The sequence below is a fragment of the Globicephala melas genome, chromosome 14 (genome assembly GCF_963455315.2).
Source record: "Globicephala melas chromosome 14, mGloMel1.2, whole genome shotgun sequence".
NCBI classification, from domain to species: domain Eukaryota; kingdom Metazoa; phylum Chordata; class Mammalia; order Artiodactyla; family Delphinidae; genus Globicephala; species Globicephala melas.
The window spans coordinates 28,789,481-28,805,051 of NC_083327.1; the positions used below are offsets into that span (position 1 = coordinate 28,789,481).

General features: G+C 39.7%; 1 protein-coding gene across 10 annotated transcripts in view; it reads left to right on the forward strand.

Annotated features, from left to right (window-relative positions):
* KLHL32 (kelch like family member 32) overlaps nt 1-15,571 on the forward strand; it is a 230,157-nt gene that overhangs the window by 135,387 nt on the left and 79,199 nt on the right. For 6 of the 10 annotated variants that reach the window (XM_060283355.1, XM_060283356.1, XM_060283354.1 and 3 more), the window contains one exon: nt 9,956-10,171. The exons of 2 other annotated variants lie outside the window; for them this stretch is intronic. In XM_060283355.1, the coding sequence (XP_060139338.1) occupies nt 9,956-10,171 (216 nt within the window). Of the gene's footprint in view, nt 1-9,955; nt 10,172-15,571 lie in introns of those variants that run through there. 2 more of the 10 variants (XM_060283359.1, XM_060283363.1) reach the window with 2 other exon arrangements.

Here is a 15,571-nt window from a genome sequence, read left to right on the forward strand (position 1 = left end):
ACATGAATATATAGTTGCATTCAGCTGTCCAGATATGTTTGTTTGTATACAAATATAACTATATCTCTATAGTTATACAAATAAAAATACCTGGTTTTACATTATTTTATCATATCACAAATAATCTGGCCTGCATTGTCAATGATTTGCTCACTTTTTCTTCCATAACTGTTAGATTTTATCCCATCAACTCTAATATAAGATATTATGGAGAAAACTTACAGGTCCCTTTAGGTACATGATATGCATGATAACTTTTTTCCTACATAATTCATCCCAAGGTTTTGGGTTTTGTTTATTTGTTTGTTTCAACATGTTCCAAAGGGCCAGCCCTTCACCACACATCCACAACAAAGCCCTTTATGTTGCTTTCTCTAGTCCTGGAGTGCAGTCCTTTTCTGCAGCACCAGGTCGTGTAGTCATGTAATACCTTGATTTATAACTAGGTTGTAATCCAACTAGGAAACAGGTGGAATCACAACTGGGTATGGTGCCTTGGATATTAATGGCTTGGCTCAGAAGTGGAATTTCTAAAGCTGTATACACTCTTTTTTGCCTTAATTATGCATTCATTAAAAGCTTTTATATCCAACAGAATAAAGTAAATATTTTTTGATCTCCATAGTGTGCTCCCAGAATGTAGATTTGCACAGCAGGGTCTTGATAATCTGAATAAATTGTATTTCTCCAAGGAGTTTATCTTTCAAATAAGGTCATAAAGAAATGCAGCTCCTCCATCCTTAGATTTCTCTGTGTGTCTTTTCTGCTGTGTGTAATATAGAATATGGGAACCAGAGTGCATTATAGTAATACATACTTGGTGATGGTCCAGTATAATGTCTCAATCTATTCTCCTTTTTTATCTCTGGTGAAGTGTCTTTTAAGTACAAAAGAAATGAATGATATTACACAACAACTTTGATTTTTGCTGTTATTTGTAGAAAAACAAAGTCCATATTAGACATTCAGTGTTTTCTTCTCTTTACCCTATCAGTGAGTAAAATTTGTGGAATATGCAAAGCTATAGCTTAAGCACTGTTGGTAGTATTTTTAAAAGGGAATAATAATGAGACAGCTACTGTATGTTGAGCATCTACTATGTGGAAGGTACTTCATATATGTTTTTGGAAGTCCTTATCACAGATCACCTTTCCGATTTTTCTAATGAGATGTTAATCACTTGCTGGGGCTATCCATATGCGTCAGCTTCAGATCACGTGCTTTCCTAAAATCTGTTGGCTTTAAGTGAAGGAGACCACTTTTGATGAGCAGGCCTCATCCAATCAGTTGAAGTCCTTAGGAATAAAAACTGAGACTTCCTGAAGAAGAAGGAATTGTGCCTCAAGACTGTAACACAGAAATGCTGCCTGAATTTCCAGCCAGCGAGCCTTATCTACAAATCTGTGACTCAAGACTGTACCTTCAACTCCTGCCTGAGTTACCAGCCAGCTGACCTGCCGTACACATTAGCCAGCCCACACAATCTTGTGAGCCAATTCCTTAAAATCTGTCTCTCTGTGTATCTCCTATTTTTCTGGAGAGCCTTGACTGATACACTAATGAAATTATTTTAACAACTCTTTAAAACAAAAAAAATCATGTGCTTTTTCTACAACTCCAAACTAAGCAGGCAGCCAGTTCCTCGTCTCCACACTTAGAGCCTAGTGAAAGCGACAGGGAAAATATAAAATTATAAACTCAAATAAACATGCACAACAAGTTGAACTTATAATCTTTCTGAGTCATAAAGAATAAAATGACAATACACCTGCTATTGAATGGTAGCCCCAAAACAGCATACAGTTGTGAGGAGTTTAGGCAATAGCTATTTCTTTTCTCTCTCTCTCTTTCTGGGCTGCCGTATGTATTTCCAGAGTGGCTAACGTTCTAGGCGTTTTTAATATTTAAAGATTAAAATATTTAATCAATTTATTTAATATTTACTATTCAAATATTTAAAATATTTGAATAATTTTAGAGGAGCAGGAGAATCAATGTTTTCCTGTAAACTAAGAAGTAAAGGCAATAAAAGTTGACTTTTTAAAGTTCTGATATTCTTTCTTATCTACCCACTATCCATCCATCAAAATTTATAAAGTGCTCTTTGTGAAGACTGAGAGGAAGATCTAAAGAAGTACAGATACAGTCTGTACCTTTATACACAACTAGGGGAAAAAGTACATAACCAGTGGCAAAGGGTTAAGTAAATATTCAAGTATACAAGTAGCTCCTGAAATGAGAAGTCAGAAGAAGGAACAATCCTTCCCGCTGGAGTGGTCTGTCTTGCTTAGGAAGAGGAATCTAATTCCGGTTGTCGTCTTCCTCCCCAACACTGATAGTGCTCGATATACTTTTGGCAAACAGTATAGACATTTATATATTTCTGGTTATCACTAAACACAAAGAGAAGTAAGGTTCCTTTTTGACATTCTAAGAAGGAAAGAAAAATCAACATGTAAAAAGACAGGAGACCCGAGGTTCACTGTGGAAGCCAGGCCCGATGCATCTGGCACCACAAGTGGGTGTTCCCCCATGTTAACCAAGTATATAAAAGCCCTGATGGGTAGTTAGCATCAAGAGAGAATTTTCTAAGTTCAGATCAAATATTTGAGAGCACCATTCTCACTTAATTGTGAGCAATCTGTTCATTTTGCCCAACTGTAAAATGAGACCTATACCCAAACTGTCATTTCCTCTTTCCATTTGAAGTCGTGGGGGTGCTTTTTACAAAAACAAAAAACTTTTTAAAAACATGTTGCTTTTTAAAATTCATAATCCAACAAATACTTTTTTTTTGGTGGGGGAGTGTGCGGGCCTCTCACTGTTGTGGCCTCTCCCGTTGAGGAGCACAGGCTCCGGACGCGCAGGCTCAGCGGCCATGGCTCATGGGCCCAGGCGCTCCGCGGCACGTGGGATCCTCCCGGACCGGGGCACGAACCCGCGTCCCCTGCATCGGCAGGCGGACTCTCAACCACTGCGCCACCGGGGAAGCCCCAAAAAATACTTATTAAATTACAGTCTGTGATTAAAGCATTGTGATTGGCATTGTACAGGATACAAAAAACATAAGATGTAAAACCTTCTTACTAGTTTACTAGGAATGTTTTTACTTATTGGAAGATAACATGCACGAATAGCTTAGTGACAAGTTCGTTGGTATGTGACAGGAGACTTGAAGTGGGAAGCATTAGAACTTACTTAATAAATAAAGGGCTTCAGATTTATTATGTCTAACTTGGTACTTGGTCTCTATAAGCAGCCAGTACAATAGTTTTATTTAACTTTTGGTTAACATTGCTAAAAATCAAATCATACTGATTTGATTATATGCAGACTCCCTGTATCAGGTTATTTTGTATCTATTTGGAAATAGTTTTGTTTTTTTAAAATTAATTAATTAATTAATTGTCTTTGACGGCATTGAGTCTTCGTTGCTGTGTGCGGGCTTTCTCAAGTTGCGGTGAGCGGGGGCTACTCTTTGTTGCAATGCATGGGCTTCTCATTGCGGTGGCTTCTTTTGTTGCGGAGCACAGGCTCTAGGCGCGTGGGATTCAGTAGTTGTGGCACACGGGCTCAGTAGTTGTGGTTCATGGGCTCTAGAACGCAGGCTCAGTAGTTGTGGCGCACAGACTTAGTTGCTCCGCGGCACGTGGGATCTTCCTGGACCAGGGCTCGAAGCAGTGTCCCCTGCGTTGGCAGGCGGATTCTTAACCACTGCGCCACCAGGGAAGTCCCGGGAATAGTTTTTAAAAAAGATTTCTTGACTTCTGTAACAAGGGTGACTTCTCATTTAGAGGACTCCTCAGAATGTGATGTAATATCAACATTTTATAATAGAACTTCAAGTTTCATGCATGCTATTACATGAGAGGCATAGAAATCACTCTCTCTCCTGACCATCTTTATCTGTAGTGAAGTATTGACATGTGGTAATGGAGGTGACATTTTGAAGGGGGTATAAGTGAAGAGCATCAATAATTGGAAAAGAAGGTTTATAATTATAACAGTGAAACACAGCATTGTCAAAATAGTCACATCTTTTGAGTGTTATTACCTAGAAAAATGTGGAATCCTGTTCAATTTGGTTATCTTAGAAGGGGGGAGGAGGGAATTCAGGAAATCAAAATGGCATTTACTTTTATTTTGACCTTGAGAGATATTTCTTATTATCTTGAGCATAGGTCATAGTTTTCCATTCTTATAGTACAGGTTGCTGATGCTTATTTTTGTTTTGTAAGTTAGTAATGTTCTCAGAATTACATGAGCCAACAAGAGAAATAGGTGTTATTAAGGCCATGATTGGCATGGGTATCCTTAGTATTAAAGCATCTTCATCAGATTTCCTAATCTTACCAGTTTAACAAGGACTCTTAGATTTGAGGAAGAGTATTTGTGGGGCAGATTTTGGGGATAGTCTACAGTAGATGCAGTCACAAGATGACAGATATTTTCTGTGTTCCACATAATTCCCCTGCCAGGGCTCTGATTAAACTGCAGTGCTGGATGGTCAAGGGGTTACTGACAGGCTGGGACACAACATGGGTGTGACTGAAACTAAGATAGACTATGTATTAGAAATATGCATTATTGATTCTCAGCTTGTATCACTGTTGGCACACAGCAACACGTCTCTAGGCTGTGGCATACATGAGCTGGGCTGTGGGTTGTGTGCAGTGAACATGCAGACCTCAACTATGAGGCTGCACCCTTTTCTCCCATTCAAGAAAGTGTATTAGAATGTGAGTCTGGGTGACATTGGTTCAGGGATAGGCTTAAATCTTCTCTAACCTTTCTTTATAATATAAAGAGAGTCTTGTATGGAGTTGCATCACTAATTATTAGTACTTGCTTCTTTGGGATATTGAAAGACACTTGCTAATACAGTGGCCAGTCACTCAGCTACAGATGAGAACCCCACCAGGAGACATCCATCACAAAGGTGGACTTTTTTGCCTCCCCTGGTTTGGTAAAAGGGCCATAGGGTTTACCCACGCCCCCAAACTGCCCTACTTCCTCCCACTCATGTCCTCACCACCCAATAATTTGCCTCACAAAAGTAATTACATTTGAATGTAAGCCAAAATAAAACAGTATTTCCCTTTCTTGTGCTTTCTTTTCCCTACCATATTCAATAGTTAATCTGGGGAATAACCATTTTAATTAATTAGAGAAATAGGCCACACCAAAAGACTGAATTTGGGGAATATATAAGGTTTAAGAATTACTGTACTTGGAAAACTGGTGTTTATTCCATAGCTGGTATAGTATTGGGGACACATTTTATGGTTCTTCTTCTGTTATTTAACTTGTCGTTCACACTATAGGAAACAAATAGAAGGGAAGAGAAAAGCCAAATAGCCCTAAACCAGAGGAAAATAAATACTATTTAAAAAGATTCCCCAAAGAACAACAATGTATGCACCATAATTCTGAATAGAAACGAAATTTCAAGTGAGAAGCAGTGTGACAGAAATGAAACCTTCTTAGAAAAATAAAAGGAAAAGATTTTCCTTTCACTCAAGAGAGTTTCTTGTTGCTGACCTGTAACTTCAATTCAAAACCACTGCCTCTCCCTGGGCACTTGGATTTCTGCGTCACAGAATGTAAGAGAAGGGAGACAATCTCATAACTAGAACAAGGAGAAGATGCAAGTTTGCAAAAAATAAGTTCAACGTGGGCCTGTTGAGTTCAGTATAGCTGTGGAATATCCAAGAGAAGATGTCCTCTTATCGGCAGTTGGGAAAATGAATTCAGAGCTTAGGAGAGAGATTTGTGCTAATAAAATAGATGTGAGAGGCATTAACATGTAATCAGTTTACAGCTCAATTGCATGGCTTTTACTCTGGCTGTGCTCCTTTTCCCTGATTTGATGGTGCAGCTTATTTAAGACTTTGATATCTAAAGGGACCACATTCTCTATTTTGACCTCCTTGCATCAGTGATGAATCAGGGATTATGGATGCCAAACAACAATGCTCAAATGTACTTTATTGTTCCTTGCCTGCCAAATCTACTGTCTGCTTTCCATGTGCCAAGCCGTGCAGTAAGTGCTCTTGCTTCATTATCTCCACAATGACCCTATGAACTGGGTGAACTCTCCATTTCGTAAATGGGGAATAACAGAGGATCAGTGACTGACCCAGGGTCACAGCCAACGATAAGAATTTGCACTGGATTTGAACCAGGTCTACCTGATTCTATGGCCTTTGCTCTTCTCCACCAACCTGGGTTGCCTCCAAGTGCCTATGGCTGTTGACAGTTTGTTCTGTTCCTGAATACAATTGTTCTTTCTCTTTCTTTGATATATAAAAGACTTCTTTCAAAAGAGTCTAGAAATATATACAAAAGCATTAATAGTGATTATCTCTGCATGGGGAAATATGAATCATTTTTGTTTTCTTTTCCATACTTTGTACTTCCTGAATTTTATGAAATGGACAAATTTATTACTTTTTGTAACCAGAAACATAATGGCACTACTTTCATAACAGTGATGCTTTTTTTTCCATGCAGAGTATTATGGGTGAGCATTTAATGCAGTTTAACCATTGCTTCCCACCTCCTTAATCACATTAATGGGAATCCTTAAAAGCAGCATTATTGGTGATTATTTTGCTTGCATATGGTCTTAGCCAAAAGAACAAGAAGTGATGATTTTGCTTAAGACTCACATAAACACGTTGGCTCCAGTACGAGGAACGTATATTGTGGTATCAAGACCTCAAGGAAGGTTTTCTTTTTTCCCCCAACTCCCCAGTTTACGCAGTGTAACTACCGAGGTGCTAAGTATGCATGGCAAGGGGAACGGAAACCTTTGACATACATAAAAAGCACAGGAGATTTGGGGAAATTATGTTTTTAAGCAGAAGAGAGGAGAAATGAAAAGGTAAAGATAGGGAGCAGACTTTTAACAAATTATTTATTTTTGGCTGTGTTGGGTCCTCATTGCTGCGTACGCGCTTTCTCTAGGTGGAGCGAGCGGGGGCTACTCTTTGTCATGGTGCGCGGGGCTTCTCATTGCGGTGGTTTCTCTTGTTGCGGAGCGTGAGCTCTAGGTGCATGGGCTTCCGTAGTTGTGGCTCGCGGGCTCTAGAGTGCAAGCTCAGTAGTTGTGGCGCACGGGCTTAATTGCTCCGGGTCATGTGGGATCTTCCCACATCAGGGCTCAAACCTGTGTCCCCTGCTTTGGCAGGCGGATTCTTTACCACTGCACCACCAAGGAAGTCCAGGAGCAGACTTTTAACTGCTGTTTTTCTTGTACACGGGTATGTGTCAGTTCAGTTCCCCTTTGCTCTTCACTTAGCCATTGACACTTGTGCATTTAGCCTTAGTTCTCCACTAATATCAAATGCTGTGTTAGATTGGATTTGGGAGTTATATAAAATTATACCCTTAGGAAACAAAAACATTTCAGGACTGTGGAAGCAGGCATTAAATAATTACATTCAAAAGAAACACAGCAGAAAAGAAGCACACTTTTTAAAATTCTGTATTAAATTAATTCTCCGGTTGTCTGCAGTTTTGAATTGGCCTGTATTTAAGTTGCAGGCTTCTAATCAGAAGAAACCCAGTGTCTCTATACAAAGATATAAAGTTGCTTAATAAAGAATATTTGATTGCTGCTACATAATCCAGCCCCAAACTCATAGACGTATACGTCTTTTTGACAGAACGAGTGGGAAAAAAAACACTGTTCCTCAGCTGTGCCTGTCCACCTTTTACTTTACAGAGCTTGCTTGTTTCCGCCTCTGTATGCTCATCTTTCTGTGTGATGCGGCTGGGCGCTGCCCTAGGACCTTGAACCAGGGCTTGCGCATGCGCCCAGGGTACCTGAAAGGCACTGACATCGCTCCCCGACCCCCATCACGCGTCTGTGGGACTGCAGAGTGACTTACTGGGACACTGAAATCGTATCCAGGGTCCTGGAGCAGTTAAACTGGCTTCATAGATGTATTGACCAGAAATAACATATTCATCCCGAGGAGATGGTCGTAAAGTTCGTTGTGGAAGCTCCATGTGCAAGGGTTACATCTTCTTTCCTCCCGTAGTAGAATTTACCAATAGGAAAAAGTAAGATTTGAAGAATAAGTTTAACATTACTTGAAAAACCTGATGCTGGAGGCAAAATATGTAGTATTCCTTTGATAAAATCTGCTGGATGGGAAGCCCAGATATTTTAATTGAATGGCTATGAGTGGACCCTTAGAAATTGGCGTTGTAATGGATTTTAGTGGTCAACTGTGGTAAACTTCATTTTATAGATAAGTATTTATTCCTTTTCAATTGTGTTGGCCAGTAGAGCTATTAAGAGCCAAAATGTTATGGCTGATTCCGGAAATCATCTAGCTTGACTCCTGTTAGTAATGTAATTAAAGTGTCATCTCCCACCAAAAGAAATAGAATCTAAAGTAAAACAAAACAAAACAAATGAACAAAAGAATCAGGTAGCTGTGGTGATGTTGCAGCTGTTTCTCTGAGATCTGTTTTTACACTTTCTTCATTATACATTATTTAGAACAGCATTGTACAATAGAAACTTAATAGAAGCCACATATGTTAATTTTAAATTTTCTAGTAGCTGCATTAAAAAGTAAAAAGAAACAGGTGAAATTAATGATAATAATATATTTAATCCACTATATTCAGAATAATACCATTTCAACATACAATCAATGTAAAAATTATTAATGAGACATTTTATATTCTATTTTTCTTACTCCTTGCTTTCAGTATGTATTTAACACAGCACATCTCAAATCACACTAGCCACATTTCAAATGCCCAGTAGCCACATGTGGCTAGTGGTTACCGTGTTGGACAGTGCCGATTTAGAACATATTCCTTTAAACCTTAAAATTTTATGGAAACAGATACATTAAAATAGAAAATAAAGATTTTAGAAAGAGTTCTTAATACTGTTAGATTACTAGGAAAAGGGATAAGTATGTTGAAAATACTTAATAAATCAATGGAGTAAAATAGCTATCTGATGGTATTCTGCATTCCTTAAGTTACTAGAAAATATTGTAATAATAATTGCAAGTTGAAAATGAGGGAAAACTAGGATACAGCCCACTCTCAATCTACTTGAAATAGGTAAGTTTTCTATCAACAAACCTGCATGCCCACTATGGTTCTTGCAGAGTTACAAGGCAAAGGTTTCACAGGTGTCCTGGCTCTCTGGGGGCATTATTTTAGAGCTCTGGCTCTGAGTTTGAGAACTTGTAGAAACAGGTAGAATCCCCCCACAATGGAGCATTGCTATAGAAACTCTTTGAAAAGATTGTCATTGATTGCCTGAATTTTTGAGGACAACAAAAAGCAAAGAACACTTATAAATCGTCCATCTCAGGTGGATTCAATATAGAATTATTCAGGACAGGAATCTGTGAGATGTCTTCATTTCCTGAGACTTTACATGTAAAAATCTTTGTTTTAGCTCATTAAGTCAGGATAGGTTGTTTTTAGCTCAAATTTGTACTTAATTTGAAGTTTTAGAAAAAGAGTAGGGCTATAGTTTTTGTCATCTAGTCATGGCTCCCACTCTACCTGCCCTCATATTATCTTTAGTAGAAAACACTTACCACCTGAAAGCTGTAAAATATGGTAGACAAATTGTTTTCTTTGGTAAAATGTTTCTAAAAAGTTGCAAAGTAACATTTTAGCCAGTAAAACCAGAAACCCCTTTCAGTCCCTTTTCTAAGATGTCTTTAAGTATATTGGTTTTAAGAGGGGCAAAGTAAGGAAAAACGTTAAATTCTAGAACAACAGTTCCCTGCCCAGAGCTGTATAATTGCGGATGTTGTTGCTGTTTACATTATCAGTGGAGCGCAGTTCCCTTTCTCCCACTCCTGTCATGCAGACTTGAGGGAGTCAGTCTGAATTTCTTGCTTGCTCTTTCTTGGATTGATTTCTAAGAGATCTTTTCTCCGTTTTTTTTTTTTTTTGGCACCAGGAATTAAATAGCTTTAATTACTTGGATCTGTACAGACTTGCTGACCTCTTTAACCTCACTTTGTTGGAGAAGGCAGTGATCGATTTCTTAGTGAAACATCTCTCTGAGCTCCTGAAGAGTCGCCCAGAAGACATTCTAACGCTCCCTTATTGTCTGCTTCAGGAGGTCCTGAAGAGCGACCGCCTGACCTCCTTGAGTGAACAGCAGATATGGCAGGTAAGGGCACTCTGCATGGGTCCTCTTTGGGCGTGAAGTCATGATTAAAAGGAATGATTAAATGTTAAAGCGTTGAGGAACGATGACAACTATTTTGTCTGGTTTGGTCCACATTGGAATCGAAGTCTTAGAAGTCAGTGTTCCGTGATGGGCAAGTAACTGGAGAACACCAGCCCTTGAGGCTTGAGGCCTCAGCCCACTCAGCTTAACTCAGGGAATTGCAGGTGAGATTCCTCACACCCTCACTGTGGTTTCCCAGAACCAAAGGTGGTTACATCAGGAAGAGTCAAGGGTTTTTATTCCCCTGCGAAACAGAGTTACTTAAACTGAATATGAGAAGGGTGGATTGTTAAAGTGGTATTTATGCCTATTTAAGACCAATGGAATCAGAATAAATTCTGGGCTTTCCTGGAAACAATTCAGAAACATTTCTTTGTTGCAGCAGAGAGCAGCTGGGACCTTAAATGAGAGGAAGCTCTCCTCCCTTGACGGTGGAAAAATCTCCCTCCTTAGTTCATTCTGCATTCATTGCTATTTTCCGAAGCCCTGCTTTTTCACCTGACATAGCATTCTTTTCAGATACCCTTTGCCTAGCGGACAGGAGGATGTTTTGTGTTTTCAATTTGATTATTCAATTGAAATCCATTTCTGCTCATTCCCAGTGACTATCCTTGAACAATTCACACGGTGTCTTTGGGAAACAGTCAGAGCCCATCTTCCACTGCTTCTTATACTGTCTGTCTTACTCTGAAGCAGTGGCTAAGCCATCCTGTTACTTCTAGGGTGCCATACTTTCAAGATTTCATGATCATTTGAAAAATATTTATATACAGAATACAAGGGAAAATATGAAGTCTTCTATTAGCTGATAAGGCAATAAATACCTTGTGTCTTATGAAATGACATTCAGAGAATACTTTAATTCTGGACAAAATGGAGTCATAGGTAGCTGTTAATTATCAGCATCTGATTCTACTGATTGCTAATTTTCCCAGTGCCTTTCTCCCTTATTTCTTTCTTTCTTTTTTTTTTTTTTTTTTTTTTTTTTGCTGTACGCGGGCCTCTCACTGTTGTGGCCTCTCCTGTTGTGGAGCACAGGCTCCAGACGCGCAGGCTCAGCAGCCATGGCTCACGGGCCCAGCCGCTCCGTGGCACGTGGGATCTTCCCGGACCGGGGCATGAACCCGTGTCCCTTGCATCGGCAGGCGGACACTCAACCACTGCGCCACCAGGGAAACCCTCCCTTAGTTCTTTCTTTATCTTACTTTAATCAGCAACTTCCCTCTTCACTGTTGCTTCCACCAGTGAGGATAATAAGGCCTGCAGTGTACTGAGGGCCTTTCAGGCTCTTTGCAGACTTATTAACTTATCATCACAACAGGCCTGAAGGATGGTTGTTATCATACCATCCTCCAGACAAGCAAAACGAGGCTTCAGTGTCTTGCCTCAAGGTTACAGAGCAGAGCCAGCCTTCACATCCAGATTTGTTGACACCTGCCCTCATTTCTCCAGTATTCCATTGCTGTCTTGAGAAGAAAATATCAGTGAAAAAATACAAGCCATAAATTATTTTCTGCTTCTTAGGTATTTCTCATAATGGTTGTTCAGGCAGAGGTCAAATGTGCTGGTGAGGGTGAGTTTTTGGTATGAATTTTAATTATCTATGGAAAACACAAATCATCAGAATTACTCTGGTCAGCTCAAAGTGAGGAACTGCCAAATTTTTCTTTCCTTCCCAAAGGGAAAAACAAAGACTTAGAATGAATTCTGTATTTAATTAACCTGATTGAGATGTGAGCCAACCATCCTTGTGGCTTCTCTTCTTGTGGCACAGTTGAAGGCACTGCCCGATATCAACATGGTAATGTACAGATGTGTGAGTGGCCCAAAAATTCCATACTATTCACATAAGAGTTATCATAGGGCTTCCCTGGTGGTGCAGTGGTTGAGAGTCTGCCTGCCGATGCAGGGGACACGGGTTTGTGCCCCGGTCTGGGAAGATCCCACATGCCGCGGAGCGGCTGGGCCCGTGAGCCGTGGCCGCTGAGCCTGCGCGTCCGGAGCCTGTGCTCCGCAACGGCAGAGGCCACAACAGTGAGAGGCCCGCGTACCGCAAAAAAAAAAAAAAGTTATCATAATTGCCTCTCTAAATATGTTACTAATTTTATAATGTAGAATTTCAAAAGATGCTTTCTGCTGCAGGCAATGTTTTTTTATACCTGGTCCTCAAGAAAGGATTAAAAAAGACTCACATAAATATTACCAATTTAGTCATTCAGCAGGCAATAAGAAACTGTTTTTGCTTTATCTTAGTAAATAAGTAATTCCCTCACACTCAACCCAATAGATAAAAATCAAATCAGTCCAGTTATATTGCTTCAAGTATAGTTAAGTTCATCATTTTTGCTGAGGTTATACTAGTAATGCAATATACCATGGAAGAATCTAATATGCAGCCCAGGGTGCAGATTGGGTATGCCAGAGGATTAGTGTCAGGGTGCTTTATAGAAGTGAAACTTGATGGACAGGCTGGAGACAGATCTACAGAATCTCATTAAATTGCTGAATTGTTCATTACGGAACGTTCTCACTGTAATAAAGTGCTCATTGACTTTGACAAATCCCTATCCCATGTCTTAAAGAAGAACAGTGAAACAAGGGGTGTTGGGGAGAAAAATGGAAATTGGCACAAAGTAGGACAAGTAATAGAAAAGCGGATGGAGGGGTAGTGCTGTTTGATTATGTGCAACTGGTAACTTATGTGAGAATGCAGCAAACATACACACACACATCTACTCATGTGGCTCTTCCACTATCTAATCTACTGATAATGTAATCTGAGATATTCCCTTTATTTGGCAAAAGGCCCAATATTTTACTATTCACCAGACTTCATGCAGTTTGGCTCTAAAGATGTGTCATAAGAACCATCAAGTTATCCTCAGGGAACAAACTTTTTTTTTTTTTTTTTTTTACTTTTTCCTGCTGTCCCTTATCCAGTCCCTTTCCTGCTAAAATGTGCTGCAGTCCATGATAACCATTCTGTGGATTTGGAAACCTATGAAATCCCCCAAGATCGTGCTTTTTGTCTCTTCTTTTTTTCCATCTGACCTTTTAAAACTTTATCTTGTGTCCTCTCTCACAGAAGCCTTCTTCATCCCCCCTAGACATTTTTTTTCTCCCTTCCATAGCCTGAAACTACTTGGTCTAATTCGTTAACTTCACTTTATATTCACAGGTAATGTAGATACTGCCCCATATACACACTTTTTTTTTTAACATCTTTATTGGAGTATAATTGCTTTACAGTGTTGTTTCTGCTGTATAAGAAAGTGAATCAGCTGTACGTATACATATTCTCTCACTTCGTCCCAGCTTACCCTTCCCCCTCCCTGTGTCCTCAAGTCCGTTCTCTGCGTCTGCGTCTTTATTTCTGTCCTGCCTCTAGATTCTTCAGAACCATTTTTTTTTTTTTTAGATTCCATATATATGTGTTAGCATACGGTATTTGTTTTTCTCTTTCTGACTTACTTCACTCTGTATGACAGACTCTAGGTCCATCTACCTCACTACAAATAACTCAGTTTCATTTCTTTTTATGGCTGAAGTAATATTCCATTGTATATATGTGCCACATCTTCTTTATCCATTCATCTGTCAATGGACACTTAGGTTGCTTCCATGTCCTGGCTATTGTAAATAGTGCTGCAATGAACATTTTGGTACATGTCTCTTTTTGAATTATGGTTTTCTCAGGGTATATGCCCAGTAGTGGGATTGCTGCATCATATGGTAGTTCTACTTTTAGCTTTTTAAGGAACCTCCATACTGTTCTCCATAGCATATACACACTTTGGATATATAAGGACAGAGAAGTCCCCTCAAAAAATCCTTTTTTAAAAAAGTTCAGTTCGATTCAGCTCAACAGTTTGGTCTTAGGGTTCAAGGCCAGCAATTTCTCAGGTTGCAGATGAAAGACACTAAATTGGTTATTGGGCTCAAGGAAAGAGGAGACTAAAAAATGAGCAAATCAGCCGAGGAAGAAACATGGGGCATGAGGTCACTGGCATCCGTGACCTGGCAAATCTCCACTGTTGTATTTTGCTTTTGGGTTTTAGCTTTGACTTGGGATTTGGTTTCAACAGGGCCCTGTTAAATTTCTCTTGTTAGATTCAACGTATATTTTCAGACGACTGAGCCAGGGGGTACTGCTCTAAAACTTAGAGTGAAATCATGAAACAGTTCCATACCACTCCCACATATTAGGTCTGTTTTCATTTCAAGGAAGTGCTGGCTAATCTGTTTTTTCTCAGGAAAGTACATTCTCCGCCTTTTATATCTCAGGTTCTCCTTTCCGAGAATGAGGAGGAGATTACTTTCCATGAGGGTACAGTTTGTAGAAAAACCTGAATATAATGTAAATTCTTATATTTGCTAGCATAGGGAGAAAGTGTGGCTGTCCATCCATCAGTATTTATTGAGCACCTACTAAATGCCCCAAACCATGGAATGTAAGGCAGGGTACAGGTGAGCTAACTCCATTTCCCTCTCCAGGTCTAACCCCAATTGGGAGGGATCCTTCTGAATTTAAACCGTTGTCTAGCTCTCTGGATTATTATTTCATCTCTGAAGAGGCAGAAACAAGAAGGACATTTAAAAATGGATAGTTTGTGGAAGTACAAATGGGTATTATGCTGGGCACAGTGTTAGAAGCTAGATCCTGGGGTAAAAAGCTTTATAAAAGTGTTCAATTATTAGGTTAAAGAGATTTATCTTAACTTTATTTCTGAATGTGGAGTTTTATTTACCTTTAATTATTAATCTATTAACTGCTTCCTACTTTTAGTGAAGAGGACTTATCTTACTTTAAAAAAAATTAATTAAAAATTAATTAATTTTGGCTGCACTGGGTCTTTGTTGCTGTGCGTGGGCTTTCTCTAGTTGCGGTGAGCGGGGGCTACTCTTCGTTGCTGTGCGTGGGCTTCTCATTGTGGTGGCTTCTCTTGTTGCGGAGCAAGGGCTCTAGGCGTGCAGGCTTCAGTAGTTGTGGCTCACAGGCTCTAGAGCGCAGGCTCAGTAATTGTGGCTCATGGGCTCTAGAGCGCAGGCTCAGTAGTTACGGCGCGTGGGCTTAGCTGCTCTGTGGCATGTGGGATCTTCTGAGACCAGGGGTTGAACCCGTGTCCCCTGCATTGGCAGGCAGATTCTTAACCACTGCGTCACCAGGGAAGTCCTTATCTTTCTATTTTATAAGGATAGTACATATGTCAGTGATTTTCTTCCTTTATTAACCTTGGGTTGAGGGCTCCTCCTTATATTTTGAGTCTAACTTTGCCTGGACTTCAGTGGATAACAGAACCAAACAATTCAGTGGTCACATCACTGATGTCAGACAAGATC